The sequence below is a fragment of the Urocampus carinirostris genome, chromosome 9, assembly GCF_059441175.1.
Source record: "Urocampus carinirostris isolate Australia breed hairy pipefish chromosome 9, RoL_Ucar_1.0, whole genome shotgun sequence".
In the NCBI taxonomy this organism is placed as follows: domain Eukaryota; kingdom Metazoa; phylum Chordata; class Actinopteri; order Syngnathiformes; family Syngnathidae; genus Urocampus; species Urocampus carinirostris.
The window spans coordinates 12,589,619-12,609,900 of NC_142357.1; the positions used below are offsets into that span (position 1 = coordinate 12,589,619).

At 38.7% G+C, this 20,282-nt stretch overlaps 1 protein-coding gene and 1 long non-coding RNA gene across 4 annotated transcripts; one reads left to right on the forward strand and one right to left on the reverse strand.

Annotated features, from left to right (window-relative positions):
- Window positions 1-3,416: 3,416 nt before the first annotated feature.
- On the reverse strand, window positions 3,417-6,806 carry LOC148359344 (uncharacterized). Of its 2 annotated transcripts, none has more exons than XR_015851408.1 (3): window positions 6,490-6,806; window positions 4,844-4,970; window positions 3,417-3,475 (listed from the first exon to the last, which is right to left on the reverse strand). It is a non-coding gene; the product is annotated as an uncharacterized LOC148359344 (long non-coding RNA). The 2 variants fall into 2 exon arrangements; XR_015851407.1 differs by lacking the exon at window positions 6,490-6,806 and adding an exon at window positions 5,081-5,583.
- Window positions 6,562-19,893, forward strand: maea (macrophage erythroblast attacher, E3 ubiquitin ligase). 2 transcript variants are annotated; one of them, XM_088344564.1, is made up of 9 exons: window positions 6,562-6,691; window positions 11,774-11,956; window positions 12,851-13,054; window positions 13,125-13,247; window positions 14,774-14,850; window positions 14,912-15,020; window positions 15,087-15,220; window positions 16,684-16,879; window positions 17,849-19,893. In XM_088344564.1, exons 1-9 carry the CDS (start codon window positions 6,623-6,625, stop codon window positions 17,942-17,944), a joined length of 1,191 nt encoding a protein of 396 aa, XP_088200690.1. In that variant the 5' UTR covers window positions 6,562-6,622; the 3' UTR covers window positions 17,945-19,893. The 2 variants fall into 2 exon arrangements, with proteins under 2 accessions (XP_088200690.1, XP_088200691.1); XM_088344565.1 differs by lacking the exon at window positions 6,562-6,691 and adding an exon at window positions 7,047-7,377.
- Window positions 19,894-20,282: the final 389 nt, after the last annotated feature.

Sequence of the window (20,282 nt, forward strand, 5' to 3'; positions counted from 1 at the left end):
AATAAGAGTGTCAAAGGAAGACTAACTCTTGTGTTAAATGACTTGGAATCAAAGTTTTGAAAGGTCACCTTAAACATGTAACATAAAGCATGACATACTCATCTCATCTCATTAGCCGTACCGCTTATCCTCATTAGGGTCGCGGGGGGGCTGGAGCCCATCCCAGCCATCTTCGGGCAGTGGGCAGGGGACACCCTGAACTGGTTGCCAGCCAATCGCAGGGCACACAGGGACAGACAACTCATTTGCTCATTCACACCTATGGACAATTTGGACCGGCCAATTCACCTGAAATGCATGTTTTTGGAACGTGGGAGGAAACCAGAGTGCCCGGAGGAAACCCACGCAAGCACGGGGAGAACATACAAACTCCGCACAGGAAGTCTGGAGCTGGATTTGAACCCACGACAGGTTCCCATGACATGAACTGTGCCGCACAAGCGCTAACCACTGCGCCGCCGTGCTGCCCGCATGACATACTGTATATTATTTAGTTATTCTTGTGCCATTGAAATAAACTCCCTGCAACAAATGTGTTCTGTGTGGAAGTGTTTGCTTAGCTTGGCACTTTTGAAGCCAATGCAATTTCCCCCCCCTAATTTTTCCCTCAGAGACTAAGCCACACTTTAGAGGTGAACAGACCATCAATCCGTTTGCAAATAGGTGCTACTGAATCTTCCATTTAAATAAGAATGTGTAAAGACAAAAGAAACTGTGTACCATATTTTGCATGCTAAGAGTCACAGCTAAAAACCCCAAAGTGGCCAGAAATTTGAAAGTGTGCCTTATATATCGCAGAAATTGATGGATAAAGTTGGAAATGCATACAGTATTTTTAGGTGTGCATTACTACATGAGGATTGCAGACGCAAATTGCAAATTGAGATTTGAACCCGTGTCGTGGGGATGAGGGCGCAGACACTTTAACATGCGACCATCAGTGGTACAGATTACATATGAAACAGCATTAAAGCTTATCTCATTGTCCCATTATTTTTACTCTGTGCCAGAAGCAATTATTTGCTTAGTGCTCAGTGTTCTGAATTCTAAAACAAGCTCTACAGTTCTTCACCTGTTCGTCAAGAATGTTGCAAAAGACAGAAAAAAGAAACAGAGAGTATATTAACAAAAACATATACAAGATACTTTACGTGCTTATATGTATTAAACCGCTACGTTATTGACACACAAGGACAGACACGTAATTGCTTCTCAACAGTCAAAAGTTAAGAGGTTAACTTGTCAGAATGCAGAACAAAATGCACTATGCAAGTCAGTGTTTCTGGCACTGTGAGTAAAAACAGTTTGATAATGAGTTAAGCTCTAATGCCTTTTTGTACAATCTTTGTAGTGGTGAAGTGATGAACCCTTACCGCCACGTTGCAAACAATGTTTTGCGATTTTAATCAGCGACACATTTCAACTGAATAAAGAGCACAACGATTATAGAAGAATATGCACAGTGAGTCTTATTATACAGTAGTCTCAAATTATTTTACCTTATAATTTATCCGGTGTCCCTTGTAGTGTGAGAAATATACTTATCTGTTATAGAATCATTCCAAATATCTAAAGTAGACATTAACCAAAAGATTTTCTTTACAATATGACCAGAATATTATGGTTGAAAAAAGAATGTTAAAGGGACATTGCTTATTATTTAGCAACTTCTAGTGGTAAACAAATGTCATTCATAAAAAAAAATTAAAAAAATTAAAACTAATCAAATCGTATTAATTTGTATAGTCCTTCATCACAGAAAGTGATTGCACAGACCACCATTTCAACAACCCCTGATCTGAAACCTACACGAGAGCCAAGAAAAACTAAGAAATACCTCAGAATTAGGTAAATTATTGGGGATTTTTTGTTGTGGCTGAATGCTATTGCACCACTTTTCATTGCACTAACGTTACGATGCACTATTATTATTATCATTATTATAACTTAGACCAATATTTAAAGGGATTACTAATGACCTTTTTTTAAATCAGGCACAGAATGTGTAGTGTTCCCCCCCAAAATCATGCAGGTATGTGTCAAAATATTCCACGCACCACGGGACTTGAGAAATTAAGTCTCTAAGTTGACTGATTGACCTCATATCCCCGAGAACTGTCAGGTAACCGGAAAACAACCAAGAATCAAAACAATGGCGGGTCCTGTTGAAAAACAGACGGCAATTGTAGTACAGCGGTTGCATAGTGCTCATTTGTTCTTGGTAAAATTGGTACTTTGCTTACCATGTCACTGGGGAACTTCTAACTGTTTTGACCTAGTTGCGTGTCTTGATCATCAAAAGCTGCGTGTAGTAAGTTTACCTGCCGTCGTGTACACCGTGCGTTCCTTTTTTGCCTTTTAGGTAGGGGATTGTGATTTGTCCTTAGTGTTTTTCGAAGTGTGTCTCACAATTAATATAATATTGTCCAGATAGCTCCCCATTAGCGTCAGGGCTAAGGCCTCTAGTTTTGTTTGGTCCAGGTTAGCCCCATTAGCAGTCTGCCAGCTAGGCTAGCCAGCTGTGATCATTTGGTATATTTACTCCTGCGTTTGTGTTTGTTGCTGTGGCTGTTTTTTTGTTGGTGGCTCCTGGTTATCCTAGCTGCTTATTGCATGGTTTTGCTCGGCAAGCCTCCCGTTTTTCCGCCAATCGGTCCCAGTTAGCCCTTTTTAGCATCGGGCTAGCCTGCCATGTCCTGGCTGTTTTAGCCTCTGTAAGCTCTCTGGGTGTTATTTTTGCCAATTCGCCACATTTAGGCTACTCGCCATTTTATGTACCATTTCTGCACCCACCTGCATCACAAAGCATAGGCATTATCCACAAAACTACCAAAACATTGCTTAAAATACTCAAAACCTCTTTGACTAATTAAGATATAAACTAGTATGGCGACTGGCTTGCTAGGTTGCTGGTGTTCTTCACGTGACGTCACAGCTCAGAAAGTCAATGACGAGACAGACCGTCTTCAAAATGCATTAGCTTGGAAGATAATTGGAATATACCAATCAATATATAGAGATGTTATACAAAAATACATGTACTATTTTCTCACATTATTTATGTTTCAGGATTTTTGTATCCCTTTAAGCACTATGTGGTAAATATTTTTTTATATTTATCTTGACAGTCTTTTATTTTATGTTTCTCTTTATATTATTTATCAAATGTTTACCGTGGAGTGCCTTGTCTGATTTCATTGCGTGCCATGTTTCACCACGTTGTTATCAATGACCATAAAGACAATTCAAAAATATTTCAGAAACCTTGGGAAGGGGGTAGCACATGAGTAAATCCCCCTTCCATGATGAACAATTTGTATTTAAATAATGTACAAAAATACCTTAACGATCACAGATTTTAAATGCTTTCAGGTTTAGAAATTTGCATTTATTTTACAAAACATGAGCTTCTAAAATAAACTGGCATCATCGTTGGCCATCTTGCTGCTCTGCATACCCAAAAACCTCAAAAAGTCTGGGAAAGAAATGAGAAGAAAAAATGTTATTTGCTCACTTTGAACCCTGAGTAACTGCGATATAATTTTGCAAAAAAAAACATGAAATAGTAGCCTAGATGTCCATGCAGAATGGGTACGGTCAGAATGCAGCATTACGACTCATGACCAAGTGAACTTAAAATATAAAAGTTATAAATCAGGGCTTCATTCCTCATTCTATATCAATGATATAACATACAGGTTAATAAATTTGGGGTTAAAACAAAACAAAAATCAATATAATTACAGTGAAAGTGATTTCATGAAGGCTAATTTGACCCATACGTAGAGTAAAGCTGTTACCTTTGTAATCCATAGCACAGACCTCTAAGAATGTGCACAGCGGCTGTTGAGTTGTTTGTATTCTACTTCAGTATTCGCGCTTGCATAATGAAACCAGCTTAACTACACCCAAAACAAGATCCAGGAAGTCTCTGCCCTACTGCCAAAGCAAAGGCCACATGTGCGATGTAAACACATCAAAGCAGACAAAACTGAAAGGGGTAACAAAGCAGTAACACGCTCCAAGGTAAAGTTCCAAATTAAAACTCAAATTAATCATGTATCTTTGCATTTTAAATTGTAAAGAAGTCATCTCTCAACTGAAAGGTCAGGGCAGTTTCCAGCTATCTTTAAGCAAGACAAGGAACCGTTGCTCCCCAGTGTGTAAATGAGTAGTTGAACAGAAAGCACCTTGAGCAACAGGAGTGGATAAGTGCTATAGATACATTTAGTGTCAATTACAAGGGAACAACTAAAATATACACCTAGTCATTCATTCAGTATAAAAAAAATTGTGAATATGCTTGATGGCTGTGTTTTGCTGCTGTTGGTGTCGGTGGATTTGTTCAGACCGAGGACAATCGACTTTGGCCTGGACGGATCTATTGACACTAACAAAGATGTTATATAATGAAATTGTGAATATGTTTGATTTTCGAGAAGGTTTGTTCAAACCTCACTTTGTGTTTGCTGTTAAAAACGTAATATTGGAATATAATATTGTGAATGTGCTTAATTGCTGTTGAGATTGTCATGATTGTTTTCTGTTTTTAGTGTCAATAAATTTGTTCAAACCAAAAAAAAAAATACTTTGGCCTGGACGGATCTATTGACACTAACAAAGATGTTATATAATGAAATTGTGAATATGTTTGATTTTCGAGAAGGTTTGTTCAAACCTCACTTTGTGTTTGCTGTTAAAAACGTAATATTGGAATATAATATTGTGAATGTGCTTAATTGCTGTTGAGATTGTCATGATTGTTTTCTGTTTTTAGTGTCAATAAATTTGTTCAAACCCAAAAAATAATAGTTTGGGCGCACACGTTTTTTTGTGTACTCACTGCAGTCATCACCTGCATGCAACCCCCTCCTCTCCTTGTTTGTTTCTTGGTCTTTCCTCATCTTGATGAGCTTTGCTCCTCCTCTCTCAGAGGTGCTGAGGTAAGCAATGTACACAGCACTCACCAACTGAAATTCATAGCATGCATAATAATACATGCAGTGCACGCAAAAACAAAGTCATCAACGCACACACATAGATTGTTGATATATTAAATGGCCCTATGCTTATGAAGTACCTATATTACATGTTGACAATATCTGTGTATTATTTGTTGTTGCAACATCCATTGCAGCCTGGTCATCCTGGAAGGAGGATTACTTCATGTGCGGTCCCTTCTCAAGGTTTATTCATTTTCCACATCTTGAGGTTTTGAGTTTTTCCTTGCCCTCATGTAGGTTTTGGATGGTGTAATATTAGTCTGTAATTTTCAATAATCTGTGGTCTGTGGAGCCCTTTTGTGTTTCCTTGTGGTTAAGGGCTATGCAAATAAACAGGACTTGATTTGCCCCTACGTCACGGTCCGAAGCCTACGATCTGAGAGTGCCGGTCTTCTGGTGATCCCAAGAGCAAAGAAGTGTTCTGCTGGTTCGAGAGCGTTCTCCATCCGGGCACCGGTGCTGTGGAATGCTCTTCCCCCTGAGATCCGATCTGCAACCTCAGTGGAAATGTTTAAATCTAAACTTAAAACTCACTTCTACTCCATAGCATATGAATAACCTACTCTTCTCGTCGGCTGAAAAATAGTCTGTGTAATATAGTGTAATAATCTGTGAAGCCCTTTGAGACTCTTCGTGATTTAGGGCTATACAAATAAAAATGACTTGACTTGACTATGCAGCACTGTAGTTAGTATCAGCTCATTTTCAAGCCTCTTTTCGATTTCTCCTTTTGGGCACAAAAGAGGTCTGATGGACGGCTGCCATGGGACCGCCTCTGACAAGGTTTTACCGTGTCCATTATGTGGGGCTGAGCGCTTTCACAACGTGGTTTTTAGACATGTTTAGAGTTTCAAACGAGGTATTGGACTTGGGGTAAAATTGAAAGATATAAAGCTGTTTTCCGCTCAACTCATTAAAGAGAGCCGGCTCTCAAACGGCTCACTTGCTTTGATGCATTATATCACGAATTATTATGTTGTATACAGAAGTTAAGAAAAAAATGAAGTATAAAAGGATAAAATGAAAAAAGACAGGTCTGTGGTTATCTCTTTAATCAGTAAATTACCAACAATAATTTAATACAGACAATTAATTAATAATTTGAATAAGAAAATGTATCATTCTATTTAATTATATTTGCATGTATTTTTTCCTTCTACAGTGAACGTCCAAGCCATTTAACTTTTTTTCATAACAAACCTCATTCATGTCGAGCAACTCAGTATCCCACAACAAAATGTATCAGATATATTGTAACATACATATATATATATATATATATATATATATATATATATATATATATATATATATATATATATATATATATATATATATATATGTAAGATTTTTTGGGGTATTTTGCAAGGGAAAATACGACAGTTTGTAAGGGCATGGAGCCGTGGAGGTTGGCAGGTATGTAGTTTTACTGCGTCAATATGTTTCGCAATATGCTGTTTTACAATAAGTTAACTGTATTGATTACCCAAAATAAAGCGTATTACAGGCACCATTCCTCTAGATGGCGGTAGATAGCAAGTGATGCAATGCTGACGCATTAGAAAAAGACGAACGAAAAAAAACACAAACAAGCTGAAAGCCCCAAGCATAAAACCAAGATGGCGGTCCAGGAGACAGCGTCCCAACTCTCCATGGCTCTCAAAGTACAAGAATACCCCACGCTTAAGGTAAAAGGCCGACGCCATGTTGCGATGAGACTTAAGTGGGCGCTTAGTGACTGGGAGGGGGGAAATATCGTTGATTTTTGACAAAGTAATGCCAATCTTGTCGATATTAACACATTAGCCTGGCATAGCCCTTTACAAATATCAAAATTCTCATATTTTCCTTACATTACAGGTGTCGAACTTTGTATGACAGCCTTTTGTGTACTACTGTTCTCTAAATTATGCAATAAGTACTTTAAAATGACAGTGTAACACGGCTTCACCGCTTTATACAACATGGACGACGGAGTGGAATGTGTTTCTTGTCGTAAAATGGCGTCACGCTGAAACGTTTTGACAGTCAGCTGGTAGTTGAACCAGAAAGCCATCGAACCGTTTGCAAGGATTGAAAGATCAAGCTTGCTTGTCAATAAATTTGTTCAAACAAAAAAAAAATACAAATCCCAGGTGGTTCCGCAGATACATTGAAATTGTGATTGGGGTTTGGTGGGGTTGAGAGTCAACTGAGCTCCGGTTTAGGGGGGCTAGTGGGCGCCCCGTCCTTTGCAAATGTTCCCCTTCAAAATGGCCAGCGAGAGGAAGTGAAAGCAGCATCTCTCTCGCTGCCACACCAAACCCAGATTACCTCCCCCATCATCTTTCTCCTCCCATCCTCACCCTCTGCACACACGTCTGCATCTCTCGCCGTGAGTAGAACCGCATGCATTTCATGCTAAATAAGCCTTTGTATGTTATGTTGAAGGAGGGGTATCTGTACTGTGCTTCGATGCTGCAGTCAAGATGGGATGGCGAAGATAGGATCCATTTTAAGTCTAGAAATGTCAGAAAATATTTGGACATGAATGGCCACATCTGCAGGCTTGTTGCGGGAAAAATGTCGTCACATATGCTAATCTGCATTTTTCCACGTGTGTTCTTTTTATACTGTGACAGAGCCACTTAGTCTTTCTCTAATCTGCCTGCTGATTCACATTATGAATACGTATTTTTTTCAATCAAATGCTTCTGTAGTGTTCCTAGCTATTGTTGGATCAGAGAAATGTGTGGGCTGCATATAGAATATGTAAGTAATGAAGCCCTTAATAAGAAACCGCATTTATTTTGGTTCATTCGAAAATTTTGGTAATTTGGCACTTCTATGTATTGGAAAGGGTTATACTTTCACTAAATAAAGCACCCAGTTCACTATTCAACTCCCTTTTTGAGCAATGATTTACTCCTAAAATTGGATGACAGTGACCATAGAAGCCATGTGTAATGGTCTTGATCAAGGGTCTTCAGTATAGTGCCCATGGGCACCAGGGTGACCCCTATGGGCAGCTCAGTGCCCATGGACCTTTTCTGAAAATAAAATGACCCAGCACCTGTAATTTGATTTTTCTAGTAAAATGCTTTTTTTTTTGTGATTGACTCCGTATTTAACCCTACTTTCAATATTTAACCTGGCGATAAGATTAACATGATACATTGTTATTATCCCCCTAAAATGTGCCTCCCTCCCGAAGTTACTTAAAGGTGGGGTGCGTCATTTCTCTATTAATTATGTGTAAACAAAGCCCAACTAAATTCAAAGAGCCTTATGGTTTATTTTCCACTCTGCTTTATCTCCATTTTAGCAGAGCTGTTCTGGGCAGAACACATTAGGTTTGAGGAATGGGGGGGGTGCTGGACAGTGGCGTCATGCTTGTGTTTGCAATTTTTTTCTTTTTGCCAGTGTAGCACGAACATAAGTGAGAAAATACCTGCCGCGAGTAGAGTCCATACACCAACTCAAACCCCAAGAAAGATAAAAAAAGATGAGTTTATTTAAATATGTCTAAGAAATGCACATACTTGCATGAGTGAGCTCGCTGACGCTGTAATTACACAATCTAGGAGATGGCGGCAGAGCATAACAAAGTTACAAATTCCGGAACTCCAAATACAGCTTCTTGAAGATGGTTGATGTTCATATTGTCGGTCATTTTTGTCACAAATAATGGTTTCAAAACGAGGTGCGAGCAGAGTTCTCGACACCTAAACAAGACCCTTTAATTATACTGTACTCAGAAATTATTCATGTCCATTATAAAATGTTGGAAATTAGCACATCATTTTGTATTGGAAAACATTATAACTTGATTTAAAAAGCACTCATTTCAATATTATTTAAAGTAAAAGTATGTGAGAAGTGCAACATGTACAGTCTTTCTACTTGATTGATTGGTAATCTCCCCCCTGTTCATCCAAATGTGTTACAATGAATTTAAAATCTGCAACTTTACCATGCAATTGAAAGGGCAGTAGCATATTAGGGCTGTTATGAAATTAAATTAAATGATCTGCATTTATATAGTGCTTTTCAAGTCAATAAAGAATTCCCAAAGCGCTTTACAATGTGCTTCACATTTACCCATTCACACACACTCGCACACCAATAGCGGCTGTGCAGCCATGCAAGGCGCCAAACTGCTTATTGGGGTAACACGGAGGAGCTGGTATTCAAACCTACGATCTCTTGACCCCAAGACAAACGCTCTACCTCCTGAGCTACTGATGGAAAAAAGCAGAAGCTTGAAGGATCAGAAAGCTGTGGTATCAGAATATGCTCATTCTGGCACTTGTGTTTTTATCATTCAAGAGTCATACTTGGGACCCCAGTTTCAAATATCAGGAAAATGTTTATTGTATACTCTGGATTATAGAGGGCACCTGATTATATACCGCACCCACCAGTTTTTGTGAGAATTGACACTTACATACAAATCGCACCTATGAATTATTTGTAGGCAACTGCATTGCATGTTTAACCACAGACCATCCTTTAAGTTCCACAATTGTAACTTCATAGATAGAATACAAATGCAGAACCATAATTGACATCACAATTAGAAAATGATACCCGTAATTAAGGTATGATGCAGACTTCTAAAGTTGGGGTCCAGTTGAAAGTAATCCAAGGAAATAAAATGTATATTTCCAAAGTTAAGGGTGGGAAAAATATATATCCACTATTGTCCGCTGCGACAACAGACAGATCTACCGGTAACTCAGCTTTACCACATTTCCCATCAGGCCGTGTTTTGTTCGCCCCTTATTTTTGATTCGTCCGTAGAACACATAACAGAATGAATCTCTAAAATAAATACATTACAAAAATATACAGTTGCAAATACATATTATACATGGTTACACATATTTTCGAAGAAAGACGGTACACCGAGAGAGTTTTCAAAGCTTTAATAATAATAATATAACTTTCATCCCAAACCGTGCCTTTGAAAGGTACCAACACGCTAGTAGGATCACGCTCGCAATGTATCAAACATACCTGTGAAAAAAAGGTGCCCTGTAGATGTGAAATTCATGGTAAATCGTCTTGAACTTCCATGCTTACAACTATTGCCCTCAATGGCATCTTCCTCAGTTCCGGAACATACCTTGACTTTACAGAAAATATTTGCTAATTCTTAGGGATTACAGTCTTTCTTGGCGCACATGTTCAACTGGTCGCAGTCCTACCTTTGAAATTCCTGCACCGCTAGTGGCTGGTAGAAAAATTCCATAAATTAGCAGCTTCATGAATAAGCCGCAGGGCTGAACATTTGGTGAAAAAAGTAGTGGCTTATAGTCCGGAATTTCCTAATACTAATTCAATCAAGTCTGTCGTGACATTTATAGGTGGGTTGCGTCATTTGAGGTGTCCTTAAAAAGTTGGTAGTTAAATATTTTCACATCATGTGTGTGTTACAATGCCCAACTGAGTTTAAAGAGCCCTTGTCCTTTATTTAACCACTGCGCCTGTCTGTTTTAATATTTTAATCCCTTAATGTTCCTGTACATTCGCCTAAAATCCCAATCCAAGATGTACCCAAAGTAAATTGAATGTTGTTTTTGAACCATTTCAATAATATGGACGGTTTAGTCTCTTAAAAGACAAGACTCTGTTTTGTCCCACTGAATAATCACTGCAAGTGCTACAGTGGTTGGATGGGTGGACGGTACCCTTAAGCACTAGGGTTGTAGGAGCTTCTCTCCCTCCAGGCCAAAGAATCTTTCCATCTGGTCTCAAATCGGGGACCTTTTGCGTGTTACGGGAATGTGCTAACCACCGAGTAATCTTAGTTTTAAGACAATGAAATAGTAGGTTTTTATTCTCGCCTGATTCTTTTATTTTACAATCAAATGCCTGCAAATGAGTGTAGCATGGGCATCTTAGCTGGAAAACAGATGAGACAATAGATTCATGCCTTACTTGGTACATTTTCCAATCCGAGAACTAACAATGTATTATACACCTTTTTCTAAAAATAGTTTTATGTGTTTCCAAAAGTGGCCATTTGGGACGACCACTTTACTACACTGAAACGTTTGCAAATTTGTATTGGCCAATTTTTGAGACATTGTAAGAGTTGTACTTTTTGACTTCTCTTTCCAGAAATCAAATCAATGACACACTTGCCTTGTGTGCGTTGTTTTCGGCTCTGATTTGAATACACCCCCATACAATTATGCTTGTATTTTCATTGGCCAACAAATGTGTCAATCATCATCTGATTTGGTTACTACTGGTTGAAGATAATCGGAACTACAGGAAGTTATCTTCCTCTTATCAAATAAGCCCGTAAAGGCTAATGCGGGCTGTGGACCATGAAAAAAAGCCTGTTCTTGGCCGAGAAAGTTGTCGATCGAAAGGAGAGAAGGTAATTAATTTACTGGGAATAATTTCACGAGTCTGTTTATTTTCAAATGTAGGAGGTTTGTGGTTGTGCTGAAAAGTGACGTCATGCTCGTCGCTGCAGGTTTTTGTTTATACGAATTTATCAGTATAACATAAAAATGGTGAAAATAGGAAAAGGCCCGTTTAAAGTACAGTCCAAACGACAACCTCAAGAAAGATGAAAAAAAGAGTAAGAAATGCACGTACTTGCACACGCATCATGAATGAGTTCACTGAAGCTACAATGAGGACACAAACCAGGAGATGGCGGCAGAGAGTAATACATGTACAAATTCTGTGCAACTCCTTTAACAAAATGTTTATATATTCTGTGCTGTTGCAAGTTTGAGTCACTCAAACATCTCAGTTTTTGTCATACTCAGGTTCCCTACGAGACGTTGAACAAGCGCTTTCGTGCAGCCCAAAAGAACATAGACAGGGAGACGAGCCACGTGACCATGGTGGTGGCTGAGCTAGAGAAGACGCTCAGCAGCTTTCCGGTGGTGGACTCAGTGGTGTCCCTGCTGGACGGCGTGGTTGAGAAGCTCAGTGCACTGAAACGAAAGGTAACACAAACATTTTTTGGACGCGACCATAGGTATGCCCAAGTGCAACGTTCCCTCTAATCTTCCATGGGTCTGAGCATTCACACAAAGTCTGTAGGCATTGCTTGGAATAGTCAAGTCATGTTTATTTGTATAGTCCTTAATCACAAAGAGTCTCAAAGGGCTGCACGGACCAAACCACAGTCTATTATTATGCGATCCCCTGATGTCGCAACCAAATTATTATCAAACATGTCCAAAACCTGACATGAAATTAAGTTGCCTTCTCCTGGGATTCGGGCAACTGTAGTTTTTCAAATTTAATGTTATATTGAAAAGGTTGTAAGGCCCACAACTTTTACATGGGATTTCCTTTTTTTTTTTTTAAATACATTTTGTTGAATTCTGTTATGTAGTTGGTTAATCACATTTTTAGAGGATGTACAGTGTCCACAAAAAGATTGACTTGAGATATTTGTAGTTTCTGAATGCAACACAAGATTTTTCAGCAACCTACAACCAAAGCAAAAACATTTTTCATTTAGTCTCTCATGTGAACAGTCATTCTTCTGTGACGTTTGGGAACACAACCGAAGCTAAAAATGTCAAGCTGTTTTAACACCAAGGTCAAACAGAAATAACGTGTTTAGCACTCGGTACAATGGCAGAAACTCACTTTAAATGTGCTGGATACATTTGCTTGTGCTCTGAGAATGTCTGGGCAGTGCGAAATTGTGGGCAAGCGCAGCCTGGAGGGAACATTGCTCAGGTGGCAAACTTAATCAGAATCTTTACTTCTTCCATCAGCAGTACTGAGTTTCAAAATTGAGATACTATATGCATGCATTGTGTTGTTTCTTCCCTCCTCAATCGCCACCTCCCCCCCACACACACACCACACACACACATTTAAAGGCTGCTGAGTCCATCCAGGCAGAGGATGAGAGCGCAAAGCTCTGCAAGCGGCGCATCGAACATTTGAAGGAGCACAGCAGTGATCAGCCGGCCTCTGTCAATCTTTGGAAGAAGAAACGCATGGACCGCATGATGGTGGAGCACCTGCTGCGGTGCGGATACTACAACACAGCCGTCAAGCTGGCGAGACAGAGCGGCATCGAGGTTTGCTATTTCGATGTTGAATGCCCTTCGCAAGTCGTCATGTGTGCATAATCAAGTTTTAATTTTTCAGGATCTAGTTAACATTGAGATGTTTCTCACGGCAAAGGAGGTAGAGGAGTCACTGGAGAGGCAGGAGACGGTTACTTGCCTGGCCTGGTGCCATGACAACAAATCTCGTCTGCGCAAGATGAAGGTATTTAGTAAGGCTTTTATGTATCATTTCGATTGATTTGTATTGGACAGCATGGCTCTTGGAGGGTTCCAGTTTGGCTAAGTGTGCTGTATATCTTTACACTTATTGTTGACCTTAACTGTGACTGGTTATTCTGAATTTCAATGTTAACTCAACTCAGTTCACCATATCATGAATACTTAAATTGCCTAGAGCTACAGAAAGATAGCACCATCCATCGCTTATCCTCAATTGGATTGCGGGGGTGCTGGAGCCCACCCCAGCTATCTTCAGGCAGGGGCCAGGGGACACCCTGAACTGGTTGCCAACCATTCACTCGCTCATTCACACCTATGGACAATTTGAACAGGCCAATTAACCTGACACGCAGGTTTTGGAATGTGGGAGGAAATCGAAGTGCCCGGAGAAAACCCACGCTAGCACAGGGAGAACATGCAAACTCTGCACAGGAAGGCTGGTAGCATGATTTGATCCCATGACTTCAGAACTGTGCCGCAGACGCGCTAACCACTCATCCGCGGTGCCAGAGAGCAAAATATTTTAAAAAATATATACTTCTTATTTTTTTCAATTAAGATAACCTGAAACTAATCACAATTACAAACCATACATTGTTGACATGGTAAATGACTTTTGCTGCAAATGACTGCTTTCTAATGCATTATCTACATCGGTTTACAGAGGACTACTTACAGCAACCATCACACCAGTGTTCTAATAGTATGTTGTTTTTGCTAATTGTGTTAGATGGCTATAGGTGATTAGAAAACCCTTGTGCAATGATGTTAACACAGCTGAAAACAGTTGAGCTGGTCAGAGAAGCCATTAAACTGTCCTTTCTTTGAGCTAGTCAAGTATATGTAGCATCACATTTGTGGGTGCGATTAAACTTTCAGAACTTTTGTGTGAAACTCGACAGTCATCTTTGTTCTATTAAATGAAATTGCGTACTACTATCAAAGAACAAAACTGACAGACTCTAACCAGACTAGAAAGAAAAGTGGAGCACAACCGAGCAAAGGACAAGCCCATTAAAGTATTTGGTTTGTGAAATAGTCGCTTTACAGGTCCTCCACTTGCAGTTTAATATCTGCAAAACACCAGTGTCAAAATCAATAGTGAAGAGGGGACTCCAATATGCTGGCCTTTAGAGTGGCAAAGAAATATCCAAGACTGTGATTAATATGAGTAAAATAACTTACTTATTACTTATTTATTTGATAAATAAAAGTGATTTTTTTTTTTCATGAAAAAAAACAAAATTGTCTCCTTGACCCCAAACTTCTGAACGGTAGTGTATGTTTTTATATGCAAGTATTTGATACTAGCAATGTTTATAACCCAACTTAAAATCATGCCAAAAGATGAACATATGTGGAAGAAAATAATTTGTTCTCCCAATTTCCTGTCACGTTTTTTGTTTGTTTGTTTTTTTGTTTTTTTTTTACATGTACTCTGTTTCTCCACAAGATGTCATCAATGTCATGTTGCTGCAGCAATGGTCTGATTTCTATTGGGTTGTGCAGAGTTGTCTGGAGTTCAGTCTGCGAATCCAGGAGTTTATCGAGCTCATACGACAGAACAAACGAATGGACGCCGTTAGGTACTTTCACACAAATCAATGTACATTGCTATTTTGGTTAACACACATTTTGTTTTGGCAGACATGCAAGAAAACATTTTAGCCAAGCTGAGGGTGGTCAGTTGGACGAAGTACGTCAGGTGATGGGAATGCTGGCCTTCCCCTCTGACACACACATCTCACCGTACAAGGTAAGAAAATTGTACTATAAAACATGAACGTGACCTGGTCCTGCTTAATTTAAGTGGCGCTCTCAGGATCTGCTAGATCCGGCTCGTTGGAAGATGCTGATCCAGCAGTTCCGGTACGACAACTACAGACTTCACCAGCTTGGCAACAACTCTGTGTTCACCATCACCCTTCAGGCTGGGCTGTCTGCCATCAAGACGCCGTATCTTTCAGAGTTAGACATATGCTGCAAATCTTTGCTATTGATTAGAAGAGAAAGAAAAGAACATGCTCCATTAACCCAATGTTCTGTGTGAATATTGCGCATGTTTATAATGTACAGTTGGTTAACCTGCTTATCTTTTGACCATGTTGCAGAGTGAAACTCACTAAAAAGCCACTGGCAGATTACCAGTCTAAAAGATCAGTGATTTTAGGAAGGGATTGACAACATTACATTGTTGCTGACTTGACTTGACTCATGGCCATTTCATGTCTGTGCAGTAAAATGTGCCTATTATTATTATTATTATTATTAATGTGTGAATTTCCCTTCGGGGATAAATAAAGTATCTATCTATGTATCTATCTAAAAGTCATGCCTCTATAAGATTAAATGCTTGAAATAATAGTATTTAGGGATGCACGACATATTTTTCTCACCCATAAAATCTTGCTTCAATGGACTTAGAGACGAGCAACTTGTTAAATTGTATTATTATATATATTTTATACTGCATGCTATATTTAGAATAGCACAAACAAAACTCCAAATACGTTTGTGTATTTTCATTTATGTTTACACAGTAAACATGTATGCAAAACATAGTATTGGAGAGAAGAGAGCTTGACTTGTGCAGTCAATGACACGTACTTGCATTATTTGTCAATGGTAACTACGATATTGTTATGACCACCATGATGCTGGCATATCTGCATATGTTTATAATGGTGTTCATTATGTGAAAATATGTATTTTCTAAATGTAAAAAAAAAAGCTACAAATCCTATTGGAACATATGTGTTGGCCAAGAAAAATATATCACTGATTCTTATCATTAGCATTATATAAGCTTTATTCGTTGGTTACTATAATAAATCTAAATTCTTATACAAATGCTGGTGTTTAAACGGGAAACTACGTTGGGCAAACATAACGTTTGGGCAATTACGCATATAAAGGCCTCTCGGAGGTTAAGGTGAAACAACTTTATGGCAGCGATGACATGCTAAAGGAGAAAAATAAATAAAAATGTGTACATTACATTTTATAGAGATGGCTATTAAATTAAAGTAACACATTCTGTCATGATTAAGACACTAGTCAGCAGGCTTTTGTTGTTAAAACAAGTCTACAAAAAAAAGATTACATTTCAGTCAGGAGGTAATACAGAAGAAGTAAGCGTCTGTCTTAGTGTATTATGTGTGTGTTAAATTTAAAACAAAGTGTTTCGCCTAACCAATTTTTTTCGACATATTTAAATTGTAAATTTAGTACTGCGATATCACAATAATAATACTCGTGATTATCAGAATCTCATAATGGCCCATGTAGAAAACCACTAGATAATCTCTGAGCAATACTTTGAAACATCCAGTAAGGTGTTTTAATGACTTAAATACAGCCACAGAACTGTTAAAATTGGCTGCACATAAAGAAATGTGAACCTTAACCATCCCTTCCAGTCAGTGCTACAAGGAGGATGGGACCTCAAAGAATCCTGACTGCCCTGTTTGCAGTAAATCTTTAAACAAGCTGGCGCAACCTCTGCCCATGGCCCACTGCGCCAACTCCAGACTTGTGTGCAAGATCTCCGGCGAGGTCATGAACGAGAACAACCCCCCAATGATGCTACCCAACGGATATGTCTACGGATACAACGTGAGCGCATGCATACATTCAAAAATTGTACCCAATCGATTATGAGGTCACAATGTTGAAAAAAATTGTAGAAAAGGGACTATTATCATTGGCTTTACTGTTATTATACAACAGAGATAAGCGCACGCCTAAAAAAAAAATCCAGCCTGGCACGACCCGGGCCTGCGGGTATTAGAGCCTGAGTCGGACCAATTAACTTGATTTGTAGGACCAATCCTGAAGCAAACTTTACAATTCATATTTTATTTGTGAGGACTTGGGAGGAGGAGAGGTGGTTTATAATAATAAATGAAAGCCTGTCTTTTCTTACAAAATCTAAATTCAACAAGACTAAATTTTTTACATCTTCTATATTTATGTGTCTGCAGTCGTTGCGTGAAATGACAATTTTTCATTATTGTTGGATTTTTTAAGAGTTAAGGGAAACATTTTTAAGGCTTTCGGTCATTTAGACAAGTTGAAATATGGGCCATTAATCACAGCAGCAGTATGTCCTTATTAATCTACTGCAGCACTTTGAGAGAGAGGTAGAGAGACAAAAAGGAACAATGATGGGTGGATAATAGGCCGACTGGAAGCAGTTCTTTGAACTGAAATTGCAAGTTTGTTACAGTATGGGTAATAATGAGGCGAATTCTGTTTTTGGCAGACTATGGTCTCCTGGCCAAAACTCGGTCATAAAGCGCCTCAGCACACTTCAATGTTAGTTTAGCAACATCAAAGTGAGTTGTGATAAGGATATGATTTAATCACTTTTTTTGCACATCATGGCCCACGCTACTAGCTTAAAAAAGAAGAAAAAAGAAAGAAGCCCTGCCTAACCCAATTGAAATGCTTGACATTTAAGGCCCAATCTCGGCTGAATTTGAGGTCGAGCTTGGACTCAGGCTGATCTTATCTCTAATTTATCCTATGTTTAAGTTGTTTATTACCAAAACTGTATGTTTACCTTTTTGTTTTTTCTGACAGTCCCTGCTGTCCATCCGCCAAGACGACAAAGTCATTTGCCCCAGAACCAAAGAAGTGTTCAGCTTTTCTCAGGCTGAGAAGGTCTACATTATGTGATCATACCCTGCTACAATGAAACACGACAGAAGGTCTCTTTCTAGCCCACTAACCATGAGCCCCTACCAGTCCATATGAGTCTCCAATCTCTGTCGCCAAGATGCTTCCATCAAAACTGGCATCTGTCTCGAGAATCAGACTCGAAAATGTTTGCCAGGTAGAAAAATGTGTTCTGGCTGGAGAATGAATACCTTTGCTAAGATTGCATTCATTAATGTAAATATTAGATAGATTTTGTCTTCAGCTCGTTATGGGGCTTCATCTTGGGGTTTGGTGAAGGGGTAGAGGAGGCAACAAGTCTGTTTTCCATTGGTTTAACTATTTTCTGTTCTTACTAAAAGACTACTTTCTACAGTTGAATACCAACTTGCTGGAAGTGTCTTTGACAATAAGGCTGTCGTCTTCCTTTTTGTTTTACGCCTCGGGTAGGGTAAGACAAGATTTCATTTTCACCTTATGGCTTAAATTCACTGTATTGTCCGCACTATAAGGCGCACCCCCAAAGTATTTGGTCTATATTAAGGCTCAACAAACTGTAACGCACATAAAATTGAGACTAAAGTGATGGCTATCGTGTAACTATTTGGCTCTTTAAACAATTATGGGAAACAATAATAGTCAGTTGGTAAGTATCACTGATTAAGATTGCTATATATTGTTTGCAATGGGAGTCAAACCCAAATCGCCGTAGTGAGGTCATAGGCCCTTTACCACTAGACACTAGTGGTACATGATCTCATTATCATACAATTTTTTACTCATGGTGCCAGAAACACTGATTTGCATAGTACATTAAGAACGTTTAAACGGTATATCCACTTCTTCGCTTGTGCATCAACCTCTTGGTTTAATATGTCTATGTACGTAAAAGAGCTTGTATAGTTTTGTGTTGAAAGATTTGGTTTTCTGGTTCTTCCGCAATGTTATAAATGCACCACTGAAGACATGGCGAGACTGTTTAACCTATCAGAATGCACTTTGCAAAAATGTGTTTCCTACACTTTGAGTAAAAATAGTGAGATCATGAGATAAGCTTCAATGCCTATTAGTTAGTCATCTGTACCACTGGAAGTCCAGTGTTAAGGCGTCATTACTCTTTGGTTCGATTCCCGTAGCATACAATGAATTGTGATTTCAGCCAGCGATAATTATCGAGTGCTCAATCATATCTCAAATAAATGTTGTTTCTGAACTCACATCTATCGTTACTGTATGCATTACTAATCTCACCCAATGTAAGGTGTACTCGGTTACAAGGCGCACATTCAAATTTCTGGCCAATTTGAGGTTTTAGGTGTGCCTTATAGTCCAGAAAATACATTATTTATTCACAATGGGAGGTAGGAGAATGGCTAAAGAGTACACAGGGTCCATTACATGTATTCACAATCTAACCAGTGTTATGAATGCAGACAAATTGTTGAGATATTTCAAAATGCGAAGCTGCTGTTGAGATTTTTGAAACATCTCTAAGAGCACACAGTTATTTTCCAAACTAGGTGGGGAAGTCAATGTGAAAAAAAACACTTTGGTTGAGCCATCTGGTTACTTTTGATGTGTTAAGGAGTTGATTCTAGCATAAGTGTTGGAACATAACTTGGACAAAATAACTTTCCAACCTAATGTCCACAAAGTGAATCTTTATGTTAAATGAGAAATAACAATTTGGGATGTTACACTTTCCTTCATCAATGTCATTTAGATATTATGAAAATGGTAAGCACATAATTCAGAATTGTCATTTAAAAAATCCCCACCACTTAGAGGTAAACTGGACTTTCAATTCGTCTTTTGACTGAAGAACTGTGAAAAAAACTAAAAGTTGTTGCCTTGTGTCCGTTTCATGACTTCAAAAACATTGTCTTGTGTGTTTCTGTCCTTAGACTTAGCTGAAGATGATTGTTTTATCATCAATATGACTTATAAAGATTTTACCAGTCTTTTTTAAACGGGCTCTTTTCTTTGTGTTTGTGTGTGTTTTGTGGTTGTACCTTGCGTCTTGTCTTAACTTTGCATATAGGTGTGGCAATGAAAGCCATAGAGATGCTAATGTACTGAAACCTCAAATTTTGTTGTTCCAAAGTCAAATGAATATCCCCATCGCATTGATAGTACTATTGAGGATATTTTGGAAGTGTTTTGAACACAGTGAGTAAAGTCAAATGTGTGAAGTACTGAGAGAGACATTCAAAATTGCTGTGCATTCAACAAAAAGTCAGTTGTACTTATTAGATAGATAGATAGATACTTTATTCATCCTCTAAGGGAAATTCACATTTCCAGCAGCATCCCTGAGCTGAGAACAGTACAATAATAAAGCCAAAAGAATACAATATAC